At 33.4% G+C, this 16,645-nt stretch overlaps 1 protein-coding gene across 1 annotated transcript; it reads right to left on the bottom strand.

The window, feature by feature from the left end:
- Positions 1 to 10,145: 10,145 nt before the first annotated feature.
- LOC147519603 (cold-regulated protein 27-like) lies at positions 10,146 to 14,951 on the bottom strand. The gene is made up of 5 exons (XM_086591175.1): positions 14,793 to 14,951; positions 14,585 to 14,719; positions 14,187 to 14,514; positions 10,732 to 10,838; positions 10,146 to 10,621 (listed from the first exon to the last, which is right to left on the bottom strand). The coding sequence occupies exons 1-5, from the start codon at positions 14,910 to 14,912 to the stop codon at positions 10,529 to 10,531; spliced, it is 783 nt and encodes a 260-aa protein (XP_086447301.1). The 5' UTR covers positions 14,913 to 14,951; the 3' UTR covers positions 10,146 to 10,528.
- Between the last annotated feature and the right edge of the window lie 1,694 nt (positions 14,952 to 16,645).

Below are 16,645 nucleotides of genomic sequence, written 5' to 3' on the forward strand. Positions count from 1 at the left end.
ATTTTCATATCTCATAACTATGCATAGTTGCTAATATTTTTTACAATCTATATAATAAAACAACTTGGTTTTTAAACGCTTTGTGTGAAGCCTACATCCGACAGCTAAAAGTTTATATAATTAGTACATTGGACGATTAATAGGAGGTTCTGATTTTTTTGGGATCTGTGTAGTTAGAGTTTCCTAATATCTATTAAATTTTTAATGTAATTCTTAGAAATATCTTTGAATTTAGGAAAAAATCTAGGTAGACAACTTAAGGAAGACAGTTTAAGTAGCGTATTAAACTTAAGATTTTCTTCCTTATCTAATGTAATTCTTAGCAATATCCTTGAATTTTGAATTTAGGAGAAAATCTAGGTAAACAACTTAAGGAACAGTTTAATTAGCGTATGAAACTTGAGATTTTCTTCCCATCAATTAAGGATAAAAGTAGCTTTGAGATCCCATTTTTGAGATAAAGTTAACTGCTTTTGATTCCCAAAATCTTTCCACACTTTATTGAAGAAATGATACATGGCAACAATAGCATATGGGTTTGGCAAAAAGAAGTCATCGCCTAAAATCTGTTGAGAACACATAAAACTTTTTAGTTTGCTTCAACTAATATATTGATTATTGAAGATTAAGCATGGTGTATTTTTTTTTTTTTTCCATTCAGGTTCTCTTTCGTTTTCTGTTTTGATTAATCATATCAGTGAGTTTTATTGATTTTATTTTTCTACATGTAATTACTGGTCACTTTGCCTGCTAAGAACATTAGAGGCACACCTTCCATCAGTTTGGTGCTCAATCCGCTTGATTGTGTTGTAAGAGAGAGGGTTACTGAAGAAAACCATTACTATACTGTGTATTTTAACATTCGATATACAGTATATCTTACCCAATAATCTCCAACCGATATTGATTGACAGGTGTTAATGGGAGCTTCTGTACACTACGAAAGAAACATAGCTTTTCATCACAAATTCACAGGTTGGGAATTCTTCTCTTTATTGATTTTAGTTGTAATAAGTTCTTGGCATATTTACACAATTTATAGTTCACAAACTCAATCATTTCTAGAGGTTGAAAAGGTGGATGTTTCTAATGCCGACTCAGAGTCTCATACCTTGGATGAGAAATAGGAACTTGGCATGCAATTTTCAATAAATGCAAAAGAAGCAACTGAAGCTCTTAACTCAACTGATGAATGTGCTTCATGGAGTGAGGCCAGATGGATCAAAATTTTAGAAGGAGACAGGTATTGAGGTACAACCTAATGGTGTTGTCTGCCAATGGACACTGACTAGGGGAGTCAATGTTGACAAAAGTGTTGAGTGGGAAGATAAATTTTGGGAGGCAGCAGACCAGTATGAATATAAGGAGCTTGGTTAGGAGAAATCTGGACGCGACGCAACTGGAAATATTTGGCGTGTATATTGGAAGGAGTCCATGACGCAGGTTAGTATTGCAGCTTATTAGAACTTGATTAGTGTATTTTTTAGGTCATATTCAGTATACTGAACATCTAATAGGAGTATATTATTGTAGATAATATTTTCCAATTGATGGTCTTACTTCCAGTGGTAATAGACATTTACTCACACTATGAAGCTATATGAGCGATGACTGGCTTTAGTCATCCAACCTGTCGGCTATAGTGCTAGATCATTTGCAGATTAAGATTAGTAATTGAGAATTTCCAATCTTTATTATGAGTTGTGGCACAAATTTATATATTATTGCTTACTGGCAACAACAAAGAAATACAAAGTTGAATATCAAGTTTTACAATTTGGAATTGCTTTGTGTCTTATCTCGGTTAGAGCTTCAAACTGGTATCGATTTGCTTATTCTCCTGTACTATATATAAATAAACAAGTCGACTGCCGGTTTTTCTATCTGCATAGGATCTTGGAAGTGGCCTACTATATATGGAGAAAACTGCAGGGAGAATAATGGAATGGGTGACGAGTGGCATGAGAAGTGGTGGGAACATTACGATCTCTCTGGCCAAATTGAGAACATTACTATACATTCGTATTGTAAAAATGTCATTCAAGTTAGATCAATTATGTACGATTATTTGGAAACATATATAATTTTTTATCACCTCCACGAAGACTAGATGTGATTTTTTAGTGTTGACACGCCTAAAAGTGTGAAAGGCACCCATAATGACTTAAGCAAGTAGCTACGGATTAAATTCTAGTAGTTTAATATAATGGCACCGTTAAGTAAGGCGGGTTCAAAATATATATATATATATATATATATATATATATATATATATATATATATATATATATATATATATATATATATATATATATATATATAAAATAATGGGCAGATGTCCCATGTTAATCAACGTTAGATGTTGTCTGAAAGTGGAATTGTGAATCTTGGAAACGTGGGGCTCATTGTTTGATCGCCTATTGAATGACATCCATGGAAAGTTCAATTCCACAAACATTATTCTGCAAACATGCTATCCTTTCTACTTTATACACAGAAAATTTCAACTGATTAATGGACTCTTTTGTCTAAGTTTCCCTTTAGTTCTCTTCATCGATATCTATCTTTACCAAAAAAAAAAAAAAAAAAGTTCTCTTCATCGATCATTTCACCAATGGGGCAGCCGGGCGGCGACTATATGAGCTGTAGTTGTTTATTTATGATCTATCTACATTCAACACGTATTGAATTGTTGTGGTTATAAGTATTGGTCTTGCTCTGATGGATGCACACGATGGTATATACTCTAATACTAGAATTTATTTTTGGGTTAACTAGTATTATCCCCTACTAGATGAGCCAATTAGGATTTCCCCCCTACTAGATGAGAAATTAGGGTCTCCTCCCTAAATACACACAAAAAAAAAATCAAAGTGGGTTGACCGAAATTTTTTTGTGTGTATTTAGGGGGGAGACCCTAATTTCCCATCTAGTGGGGGGAAATCCTAATTAGCTCATCTAGTGGGGGGTAATACTAGTTCACCCTTTATTTTTTTTGTCGTAGCTTCAATTCTTCAAATAGTGTCACAGAATAACGACAACTTGATTGTTTCTCCAAAAACCTTTTTTGGGTTTCTCTTTAAACATCGCATTACGTAATATGAAATCCAGATGCTAAAATCATCAAGCGGGTTGGTTCCTTTTATGCGCAGTTCCCTTTCTTGGGTTAGGTGAGTAAAAGTTGATTAATGCCCTACACAAGAAGTTATTTCAACTGTAAGGCATGATATGCATTGGTTACCAACAACGTTATACCTTTAATTATTTTTTATATGCCATCAGCCCATCAGTTAAGATTAAGAAGAAAAATGATTACCTATTCTAGGAAGAGAAATAGTCCTATTTGTTGTCCACATCACCGGAAGTGAAAGACCTTTAATTAAGGAATTCAGGTTTCAGGTTTTATGCTACAATATAGCTGGAATGAATTTCTTTGAGGGAAGAAGGTTCTAAATAATTTATTTGAGGCGATTTTGTCTCAACTTAAAAACTTAAAAACATATAGGAGAAAACACATAAAATGGCCTGTTACAATGGAAAAGACATTCACAAGATTAAAGTATCGATGTCTTTCCACCATGGTCTAAAACTTGAGTTGAGGCTTGATTAACCAGCAAGAATCTAAACTCTGGCCCCTGAATTAATTTGCCTCCTATTTTTTTTAGTTTTATTTTTTTTTATTTTTGTAACTATGGACCCAAAAGAAAAGTTTAATGTAACCATACATGACATATATTTGTATTCTTTTTTATATATAAATGTCTTTATAAAAGAAACGAGTCCGATATAACGATACGGACTTTTTCACTGATAAACTGATATTTCAATATTTTTCCCTTGATATTATATTTCCGATATATCCTTTGACAATTTAAAAGTTTTGAATGGATATATCCCGATCCAACATCATGCCTTGACTATACTTGATGTAACATTCTCATTTTATTTCGATTCTATCTAGATACGGTTTTAGTTAATCCTTTGATTTTAACTTTGAATTCTAAGATCCAACAATCCTTCCTAAACGTAATCATTTTAGATTCTATCTAGATTTTAAAATCCTTATTTTTCGATATTCTTACAATCCGCCTAAACAATATTTAGATTTCAAAAAAAGATATATAAATATCAAAAAAATATATATGTTCAAAAATATATACGACTGCAAATATCGGTGATATTTTAACGATATTTGAGGATTTTTTTTATAATATTTGGCGATATTTTGTGTATGTAACAATTTTATTTAATATTTACCATTATATTTCAAATAAATATAAATAATGTATTATGATATATCAAGAAATATCTACAATATCCATGATATTTGCCAATATTTTGGACATATCAACGATATTTGCATGTGAAACAATGTCAAATATCTCCAAAAAAAAAGGATATATCCACGATACATATCGAAAAATTGAGTATCGATAAATACTCATATCCTAATATTTTGTACTATGCTTAGAAGTGATTCTTGATCTCAAGTACCATATCGTACCCAATGTTCACGATTCCGAACGCCTTGATATTTCGATTTTAAAAAAAAATGGAAAAAACAATATACAATCGAAATACTGATGATTCTAAAATTAGTCGAAGTCAAAATATGACATGGGTGGAAATATTATTAATTTCAATTTTTCTAAATTTTTGAAATTCCGAAATCCCAAACTAGGTTCTTACCTAACCAACCAATTGTTCCTATTATTGATCATAATTCCCAATAAAAAGTCAAGATTTTGATGTTAAATAAAAATAGACCATGTTGAAACACTTAAAACTAGGGTGATTTTGGACACACCCATAAAAACACTCAGGTACTCCAACTTTAAAATAAATAAATAAAATTATTTTAGACACATTTAGATTTCTTAATTATATGTTTTTTTTATTAGGCATACCCAAGACAAAACAAATCATTTGCTTATTTTTCTTTCTTAAAAAAAAAAATGTTATTGAATTCTTCTCCAATAATTTATTTCGCTCCCTAGCAACATTTCTCCCATCAATAATAAATCAACTATACCAAAGTAATGAGGAGAAAAAATAATAAAAAATAAAAAATAAAAAAATAAAAAATAAAAAATAAAAAATTGAAGAAATAAAAATAAAAATAAAAATATTTGACGAATGGGAGAACTCAGAAAAGTATTATATTTTGGATTATTACAATGGACAAGTACAAATACCCACGTGCCTAAGTACAAATCCGTTTTTTTTTTTTTTTTTGAAAACACCCAAATGAATTCGAGAGATATTATTGGATTGAGGCGATTATTGGGATATGTAAAAAACTTTAGTTAGTTATGGGGTATGGGAGTGGGTGTATGGGTGTGTCCAAAATCACCCTAAAAGTAGCTGACTAATTCTTATGTTTTGAACACGTATAATCTATTTTCTGTTATTAATCTAATTTTGTCAAAGTCTAGTTTAACGCTCTTCCTTGTTTGTCCGGTTTGAACATTGGACGCGCAATATAAGCTCAATATACAGGCTAATTCTTCGTCATTTAATTATAAAGTAATAAAGGAAGGGATCCGTTCAAGAATTATCAGGCATGTCAGCAAAACTGTATGCACACGCTTACTTTAGTCATGAAACAGTTTTGCTGACCCTAACCTAGTTCGACCCATTTACTGATGTGGGATAACAGCTTCAAAAAGATCAAAGTATTCCCTAGTCCCTCGTGGGAATCCCTTAGGTTTGGATCAGTGAAAATTGTGTACATGTCCTTGGGGTTATTGAGATATTTCAACCAACATGATTTATTTTTCTGTGTTCGTTCTCGCCAAGTCCATCATGTCAACCATATATGGCTTCAACTTTCAACCTCATGCTACCTAACAAAACACCTAAGGGTACGTCAATAAACCGTGTGAATTGAAGTAAAATACAACTACTACTAAAAAGACCAGTTAAGTACTTCAGTTTCACAAAAATGACAGATATAGTCTGAAACTCTAAATCCTGGCCCATATGTGCTATCCAAGAACAAGAGTGAAGCTAAAGCCATTTGCCCATCACTATCTCTTTGTTTGTTATGTCAAAGACATCGTGTTGAAAGAGAAATAAATAAAGGAATGCAGGTAGCCTTGTGAGAATGTGTCAACATAAGTTGATAGTAAATAGGTTGTTTTATATCATTGAGCTGGTAATTTGTCTTTGTAAAGTATAAACATCAGTGTTTGTGTTGACTTACTGTGCTTGCACCTCTATTGAACATCAGAACATTATGAGGGTGTGTTCGTTTTGTTAACTAAGATTAGTTCTACAAAATTGTTGAATTCTTTGTGGATTACAATGATAATCCAAGATGTCGGCAAGTCCAAATCTTGATGCAAACTATTCTCAAGCAAGCGGAATTGATGGATAATTAACTCAATAAGGTGTTACGGAGACACCTAACACTTTGATTCTACACATTTTGGATCCAATTTTATGTGATATACGACTGCCAACAACAACGTTTCTGGAATTTCGACACCCCTGTCAATGCACATACTCTGGCCATATGCGTTGTTAAACTTAGTTAACCTCTGAGGCGTAACACATCATGGATGATCGCGTACGTCGCCTGATCTAGAAAATTGGGGAGGTTTCTTCTATACATTCACATACAGAGAGTTCTGAGTTCGAGTTTGATTGTGCTGCACGTAACCATGAGAACGACATTACAATTCTAGAAGCAATTTTTTCCCCTTAAACAAAATGGAAAAAATTTACAAAAGCAAAAGGAAAAAAGTCCGAAGAAAGACTATATGTTGTCCTGTTTCTCACTCGGTAAAAGGGCTTTACGAAGGAATTGTTCAAAGTAAGTGTGAACATGAATCTTTATCAAAAAAAAAAGTGTGAACATGAATCTCTTCAGTTCATTCTCTTTTACACGAGCTGCTTTGACTGACCAAACGTTCTTAAAAAGTAATAAAATTTCAGCCTTTTCTTTAGGCCAGTTAGATCCTTCTCACTGGCAGTAGTCACTACTACAGTACCACATGGTAAACATTTAAGAGACCGGTGATCTCTGTACCACACACACATCTCGTATCTCGGTGCACACACACACATCTCGGAGTGCACACACAGGTATCGAGGCACACACACATCTCAGATTCGGCTAGATAACACGGTTACAGAGATGATCTCTGTACCAGGTTGTAGAGATCTCGAGTCCAACATTTAAACATTTGAAAATCAGGTAACTGATAAAAAAGACACCACTATTTTACCAATGACACCACTAACCACAAAACAAAAAACAACCCGATTCTAGAATTCGGATTGAAAAAAAAAATCTTTTAAAATAGTTTATTAATAATCAAAACACAATTTTTCTTTTACAAAATTTTACAATATTCAAAAGAGAAAGAGAAAGATTTATAAAATTTATCACTAATTGAAGATACTCACTGATGCAGGTACCAACTAGCAAAGTCGGTAAAACCTTTGGGTGATGATACCAGAGGTTTGAGACTCGAATTCCGCCAGCATCAAAGAGTTACTGATCTCATTTAAAACCGGCTTGCCAATAAAAAAAAAAGATACTCATTGATTTATTTATTTTATTTAAAAAAAAATTAATTGAACTAAAATTTTATCAAAATTTGGAAGAACCCCAACATGAAAACAAATAAATCTCATAATAATTTACGAATCAAATCCATAATCTTTTCTCTACATTATTACAGTTGAAATAAAAGCAAAACTTTTAATTAAATTATTCAATCGCTCATTTGAACATACATATTCGTTCAATTTAATTTTATGGAAGATGATTAAAATTTTGAATTTTGTCGACATTGAAAAACAAGTTTTAAGTGTAATCTCCTAGTTCATGAACAACCTACATAAACCCCCCTCACTATGGACTAACCCATAAAACCATCTCTTTTTAAAACACCCAAACCGACTAAAATACCCCCACACATAATTGACTGTGAAACCTAGATCTCAAATTTATCTCTTCTCTCTTTCTTTCGCCACCTCCTTTCTTATAAGATAAAACCTATTAACTCTACCAAGGTATTCCGTTCTACTGCTTTTGCCTATGCTACCATTTTTGCAAGAGTTCAAAGGAAGAATTAGATATGTTCATATCGCCAAGACTAAATAAACTCTTTTGGACACATTTTTATGGTTTTGTTGAAGTACATTGAAGAGACTTAGTTGAATGGGAAGGAAAAGGACAATGGAGTGGGAAGCCTAATTCGATGTACAACTTAAAAGAAAGGAAGAGGATACAAAAAACATCTGATATCTATGTGGTGGAAACTAAGAAAACATTCTAAATAAAGAAGATCATGAAATGATGTGTTGTGTTTTATTGGACCACTTTGGGATACTAATTTTGTTTGAATTATGGACGTAAATCTTTAATCTTTTATGTAATGTCAGTTTGTCTTTGAATTCTGAATGTAACATTTTGGATACTAATTTTGTTTGAATTCTGGATGTAATGCAAAAAATGAGCCTGATGTGTTTGTCAGTTTGTCAGATTTCTATAGCCATATCAGGAAAAAAAAATTATGAGAATTTATATTTGCACATGTAAATTCCGATTTGCATAGACTGTGTCACCTGTCAGATGACAAAAAAAAAAAAAACGTTTGTGAAAATTCATGTTAATCTTGAACAAAAAGAACTTCTACATCTTATGCGGGTTAAAATTTTCATAGGTTAATTTTTTGTGTAATTAAGATTTTCATAGCATATGTCCGATATTAAAATTGTTTTATTTTAGTAATCTACTATGAAAATCTAAATTTTCATATATTTACATAGGTTAGTTAAACAACTATGAAAATATAAAGTTTCTATGCATTTTTTCATCAAGCTTGTTTTGTTTTACAAATCTACTATGTAAACTTAAATTTTCATATGTCAAATTTGAATTTGCTTGTAAATTAAATAAACTATGTGAATTTCTATTTTTATATGTATATTTGTATTTGCATATGTGAATTTGCATTTATATATGTCAATTTGTATTTACATATGTCAAGTTACTATGTAAATATATATTTACATATATTTTGTGAAGGCATCAGACAACTTCAACTCTCCAATTTTGTCTATGCATTTGCTTTGGTTTTTCCTTATCCATCATTTCTGAGTAGATTAAAGCGATCGTTCTCTCCCATGCAAGATCTCCTACTTCACTAACCTCTTCAGATCAAGTAAACACCAACTCATTTCCTACAAACATTTCATCAAACAAATTTCACTCAATCTACTGATCTCTCATCAATCATTGAGTGCTAATAACACCCTAGTTCAAAGTCCCTAAAATGTCTCATTGGCTTATAAATATCATCATGAAGATGTATGTGGTAAAGAGTATTTTCACATAAGAATCAAATATCAATGGCTCTTTTCAATGACGAAAGAAACGAAATTAAAATCAGTGTTTTCGTTAGCTTATTCATTAGAGCGAACTCAACAAAAAAAGAATATACGATGGTTATTCATTCTAGTTTCGTTAGTATTCCAAAATTACCCCCAAAAAAAAGTTGTTATTACATTTTTTTTTTTTTTTTTCAATTTACACTTTAAAAATAGCTATTGTTAAATACCCATTATACTCTTGGTTTAGGGATAATTTTAGTATTATGTGAAATACCAACGAAACTGGAATGGAAGTGAGATGGCACAGGAGGAAATCGTGATGTTTACAAATGTGTGAGGTTTATTATAAACTGGTGACAAATATGAGGTCAAATATCAAATATCAGGTTAGCCCTTGATACAATATATCAGGTTATATTAATCCTTGATACAATATATCAGGTTAGCCCTAACTCAACTCTGACTTATTTCATGCCCTGCCTTGCAGATATTACCCAACTCAAGCTCATCGGTGCCGATAATTACCCAATCCTAGTCCAATTGATCAGATGCACAGTGAGGTCAAAGGACAAGTGGTCCTGAGATTCCATTTGTGGAAGGCTAGTTCCAGACTTCATGAAAGCAATTGACTTCGGAAAAACCATTAGTTGTGCTGCTCATCACGGTATAATCTAGTTTCCTGGCGACAGCGTGAATTGAGGGACATTTTTCCTGGCACAATGATGCTCTTTCTAACCATGTCAGCGTTCCATTTGATGAACCATCCAAGTTCATTCGCGAAAACTCAAATAAAGGGGTAGCAGAACAAAATTCTTATTTTACGTAGTAACTGTCAAAGGTTACAACTATGAGGACATACTATAAATTCTAGCTTACCCTCTAAAAAATGGAGGACCAAATGTTTATACACGTTATGGGGAGGGTAAGCAAGAATCTCTTTCTCCTGACCTGTACATGAGTTGTTACGCCACTTTAATCCATTCATGTAGGGCGAACTTCTTCCATTCCATGTTGTAAACTATGTCTACCTGTCTATTAAAGACCTGAGGACACCAAGAAGGAACATCCATTCCAGCAGCGATTATTGCTGTCAACAACCTCGTGCGACAATGAGTCTGTCTTACATTCCCCATCCGGACCCTAGAATCGAAAGAAGACAATGTAATCCTATGGGCATGCATTAGTGGTCATGTTTTCTGATTGCCTCATTAGAAACAACAATTTCTTCTCTTGAAGAAGCACAATTCTCATTAAAATTCCTGAGTGGGACAACCTGGAGAAAGAATCAATCGAAAAGTGAGAGGTGAAGACTAAACATGGATCAACGATCTATAACTTGCATCGTGCCTACCACATACACAATGAGCTAAATAAAGATATTACCTGGTCTTTAATCGGAAAGTCAGTAGTCCTCATTTTCTTTGCCCTGAGGTGATTGTTCATGTGTACTTCTTCATTGTTGTCATCTACAAAGTTTTGATCCGACACCTCTGCAAGAACAGAAATAAGTTGAACCATTCTGGATTAAAAAAGAATTAAAATCCAGGCCTGAATTAGATCGCACACAGATCATTTTCTTCAATATTTGTTTCAGAAGCAGGTCTTAAATGTGACAATTTTCTACACTAGAACGTAGAAGCATTCCATCTCAATTGTTCAGTTTAAACCATCTTCATTATAAAGTTAACCATCAGTAAGAAAATACGCCTCACTCTAACAGCCAAGCCTTTAGAGACACCGAGTGCTAACAAAATAGTTGTTCTCCGAGATCTGTAACCTGGCTAATACCTCAAGATTATTGCAAAAGATCAAAACTACAAATTTAACCAAAGAACAACGATTCAAGCCTTATTACTCAGTTCTGAAATAGATAAATGAGGAAATAATGATAGTCGAATGCAAAGGAGATACCCCTCAAGGGAGAAACTCCATGCAACCCCTCTAAGAAACAAGGTTATTGTGTACCTCGTATTCAGAGAGCTAGATCCGTGCTTCCCCCTACCCTCAAACTCTTAAAGAGGTATCTCCTTAACATGTCTCTTACCCCCTAGGTCTAACAAGAAGTAATATGTTTGAACAAAGTACACCCATCTGAAAGCCATGTAAAATAAAAACAAGAATGTAGGAAGGGCACACACGTAAATCTTAATGCCAATACAGGAGCCAATTAACCAAACAATACCATTGTCCGTGTTGCGCAACAAACATACGAAACTCGGACAAACTTAAAGGTGACTAAGAAGAAAGCAATTCAATAATCATTGAGATCACTTGACATATAATAGACATTGCTGAACATATGATTAAGGACAAGTGATGATAGTGAAACATAGTAAGGTTTGTCCCAGAAATCAATACAAAGTATAACGTGGTTCAAACAGTAAAATAAATGGCAGCGTTATCAGAACTAAAGGACTTACTGCAGCTACAGTAACATATAGGAATTCAGAGGGGGGGTGGGGGCAGAATACAGTGTGAAGCTACTCTGACAGTCAACTTGACAGCAGTGTCGCAATCTTGAAATTTTATCAAAAAAGGGTTGACTACTTCATAATATCAAAATGCATGGGTCTCGAGGTTTGGAATGGATACTAAGGAGTGTGATAAGATTTGGTAGCTGTAATGGTAGTTTCTAGTAGATTTGGGTAGCTAAAATAGTAGGATACAATGCCCCAATATTTGTTTCCTATTATGAGTTTATATTTATGTAAAGAATATCGCAAGTATCGTGGATGTAAAGATTTAAAGGGTAAACACTAATAAGACATTCACAGTGTTTACTTTTTAAATACATGATATCGGAGCAAGGTCTCTTCCTGCTCATTATTGTTTTCTTCTCGATCTCTTCTTTGAAAGTAGTTTATTAAGAGTTTAAGACAATATGGTCTCAGATGATGAGACCTCTACCAACAAGAGCAAGAATTCATCACCCCCATCTTATGAAGCACCAATACATCCCTAAGGGTGCAGTATCCGTGTCCGATACGTGTCCGACACGGATACGCCCCGATACGCGTTCGATATGTGTCGGATACGCGATTTGAAATATCCGATTTTATAATTAATTTTTTAATTTCCGACACGCGGGGGATACGCAGGGGAGATGCGGGAGACAATAATCTCACACATACATGAATTTTTTTTGAAACTTCAACAAAAAAAAAACAAGTGAAATAAAATCCAAATTAGGAAGAGATGCAAGAGAAGAAAGATGAAGTGAATCTAAATTATACATGTAAGTTGCTGCTTAATGCGTTTGAATTGGTCATTTTATGAAATAGAATTGCCATTTTAATTTGAATTTGGTGAAAAATGCTCAATTATATAATATTTATATATATATTATTCAAACGTGTCCATGACGTATCCGTGTCCTATATTTTTGAAAAATACCATGTCCGCGTATCCGTGTCGCGTATCGGTATCTGTGCTTCCTAGAACGGAAACACCGGCATGTTCTTGAGATATCAAGGGCTTTAAGATTCCATGCCAATCTTCCTTTATCTTTTTGGGGAGAATGCATCCTGACTACTGCGTATTTAATTAATCGCTTACCTACACATATTCTTGGTGGGAAAACCACTTATGAAATTCTCCACTCCCAAAAACCCAAATATGACCACTTAGGGGTTTTTGGTTGCCTTTGTTTTGCTACTAATGTCACGCCAAGTCATAAGTTTGACAAGCGTGCTCGTAAATGCATTTTTGTCGGTTACCCTCATGGACAAAAGGCTTATCGAGTGTATGATCTTGAATCCAAGCAAATGTTCTCGAGTAGGGATGTCGTTTTTCATGAGACAATTTTTCCTTATTCATTAACTAGTAATTCCTTGATGTCACGAGATGACCCTGTTCTGCCACTACCAACTTCAGAAATTACATCTGATTTAGAGGTAGCTACACCACAAACTCATGATATAACGACTCCTACAGCCACTCCTTCCACGATTGAATGTGCCCCAGGCCCTACACCAAATGTGATTGATGTTTCAGCACCAACAGATGTCGTTCCAGCACTAGCACCTTATGCTCCAGCACTACGCCAATATGAGCGTCCCAGACAACCTTCAGTTTTGCTTCAAGACTTTGTCTGTCCTACCATCACGTTGTCCAAGGCCAATTCAATACCCAAGTCAATGCCTTCTCGATTGAAAGGTACTCGATATCCGCTTTCCAATTTTGTTTCTTATCACCGTTTATGATGTATACGAAGGCGGAAGCAACTTCGAATCAATAACACCAATGATTAAAATTGATAGACACCCAAAAACTAGGGTTTCAAAGGGAAAACGAATTTTCTTAATTCAATATCTTAATTAAACAATCCAAAAAACAACCCCTCACAATGGAGGCCTAGATGCCTTCATATAATAAAATCCTACTTATAATTCTAATTGGGTGTTCTTATCATCCACACTCCAACTTGAGGGGGAGTGATAAGATTTGGTAGCTGTAATGGTAGCTTCTAGTAGATTTGGGTAGCTAAAATAGTAGGATACAATGCCCCAATATTTGTTTCCTATTATGAGTTTATATTTATGTAAAGAATATCGCAAGTATTGTGGATGCAAAGACTATAAGTAGTGTCATTGGTCAATTAATGAAACGAGGCAGTTTATGAATGTCTTATTAGTGTTTACTCTTTAAATTTTTACAGAGTGACAAGAAAAAGATGCCACAATCACTATACTTTTCGAATATTTGTCTACAAGAGTATCTCATTGATTAATAAAATGAATTGCACGAAAGTATCTTAAATATATTTTCTCTTTCTTAAAAGAGGCAGAAATTCATACTTAAACATTCAACAAAAATCCTGTCAGAAATAACCACAGTACCTGCATTGCTGCTAACATAGTCTTGGTCACGCTGGTGAGAGTAACCAGCACAGAGCTTTTTCGAATGCATTGTTGCTCCAAACGATGCTGACTTCTGCCTATGCACTGCTCCAGAAAGTCCCATCTTCAGTTCTCCCGAGGTAATAAATTCAGTACCATTTTCTTGCAGATTGGGCAATGCAAGTTCTTCTTGGTGCTTCCCCGCATATCTGAAATGGCGTATCCATTGATTCTCCAGAAGAGTACGAGAATCATCTGCAGTGCTTGTTTTAGGCTTAGCAGGTTCAAAACTAATTTTCTTCCAGCTACCACTTTGAAGCACCTTGAACTGAAACAAAAGTAAAATTAATTAATTTTTCAAGGGACTAACTACTACTAAGCAAGACAAGGAAATAAACCTGATTAGAGGTAGCATTTGATTGTTTGCTAAGCATATGTAACTGCCTAACAAATGACGCTTCCATCGAATCAAGATACAAACTGTGCTTCTCGTTTGTCCATTCTCTTGACATAGATCCCTCCGCATCAAGACCCTGAGATAATCATCGGTCACTTAATTTAACAGTTTTTTCAATCATTAAAAAGAAATCGGAACATATGATATACCATATCTTTGGTGCGTTGTGAAATATCTTTACTCATTGTAACAAGATTCTCTTGATACAGTTCCATCATCGTGGCTTGATCTGACGGTCGAGATGAAGTTTCTTCTTGATCAATCTCCATTTTAATTTTGCTAATAATTCAGAGGAGAGGGGTAGCTGTGGTAATAAATATGGATTACATGGCGTTTCTTTACACGTGTTGATAATAAACGTGGTTTCCACGTAAGACAAAAGAAATAAAATATCTGCGCGTACGACCAGAAGATATTTTCTGACTATTCGGATTACTCTGGAAGTCTGGAGCAAATCCAAACCCAACCCATTTGATAAACAGGTCAAGACTCAAGATTGTACAACCCAAACCTAACCCACCAAATTAACTATTAACTAGATTTTTGGACCCGTTCAACGAACAGGGATCGTTTTTATAAATTTTATTATTATGTATTAAAAATATTATTTCCAAAGTATATTAAACTCATACAGTAAATTTATTGATCAAAAATATTATTTCCAAAGTATATTGAAACTCATACAGTAAATTTATTGACCATAGACTAAAAGACTGTTTTTTTTTATTCAATGGGAACGGAGTCCGTTAAATAAAATCAATTTTTGCATGAAGATACTAAAAAAACATAAAATCAATTTTTGCATGAAGATACTAAAAGTGATATTAATTTATTTTTACTTTTACAATTTTTTTGAAATTTACCTCTTCATATTTTTTTGAAGTCTAATTTTTTGTATATTTAAAAAAAAAAATCTATTAAACAAATAATTTTTTTTTTTTTAATTTTTAATATTTTCTTTTCTTTTCTTTGCAGTTTATTTTTGTGAAGCCCAACTTCTACTTATACAACTAACTAAAGCCCATAGTTCATTTAAAGGCCAAATTTGATAAAATGCCCTACCTTTTGGATTTTCCATGGGAAGTAACGTCACTAATGTCCAACTCAAATAAAGCCTATTGAATTTTCATTTTGAAGTAAGTCCACTTCAAACAAAGCCCATACTGCATACTTACAAAATTAGTTGAAGTAATATCTCAGCCCAAAGTCCTTTGATTTACAAACTTAGCCCATACTGCATACTTACAAAATTTAGGTATTTGTTTTCAACCCAAGGAAATGTCTCCAAATATCACACAGAATTATAGAGTAAGATCTTGTCAAAATATGAAGTAATCTTGGTGAGTTTTAATGTCCATTGATTCACAATATGCATATTATGTTTATTCAGTAACCCTTATATGAAGTAATCATGGTGAATTATAATGCCCGTTGATTCACAATATGCATATTATATTTATTCAGTAACCTTACTCGCACCAAAACAAAGGCTCTACTGATAACTATATAAATAACAAAAAAGACAGACACTATAATCATAGTTACCACTAAAATTTGTTAGCTAAGCCGAAGTATAAAGTTTGTTATTGTTTGGAAAGAATAACCTCAAAGTAAAATATTGGTTATTGCTTCGATAGAATAAACTCAAACACATCTAAGCATTATTGTTAATAGTCAGGATTACCATGAGGCATGAGCTAATTATGCAAGAGAAAAATGAATCGAATGTAAGAAATAATAAAGTAATAAACAATAAAATAGCATACTAAGTAGTTGAAATATTATATATGAGATTTAAGTAATAATAACAAAAGGGATTAAAAATTGTTACTTATAACATCATTTCCAATATATTCATACATTTGTTAATTTGTTTTTCCAAATGATAGTACTTCTAGATGAACTTATGATGGGGACTTATAACTAATGAAACTTGCCAAGCCACGTCGACCAATTTAAATCATAGTCGACTTAGATGGCATAGTTTCCACCCCATTCTATG

This window comes from Coptis chinensis, chromosome 2, assembly GCF_015680905.1.
Source record: "Coptis chinensis isolate HL-2020 chromosome 2, ASM1568090v1, whole genome shotgun sequence".
NCBI classification, from domain to species: domain Eukaryota; kingdom Viridiplantae; phylum Streptophyta; class Magnoliopsida; order Ranunculales; family Ranunculaceae; genus Coptis; species Coptis chinensis.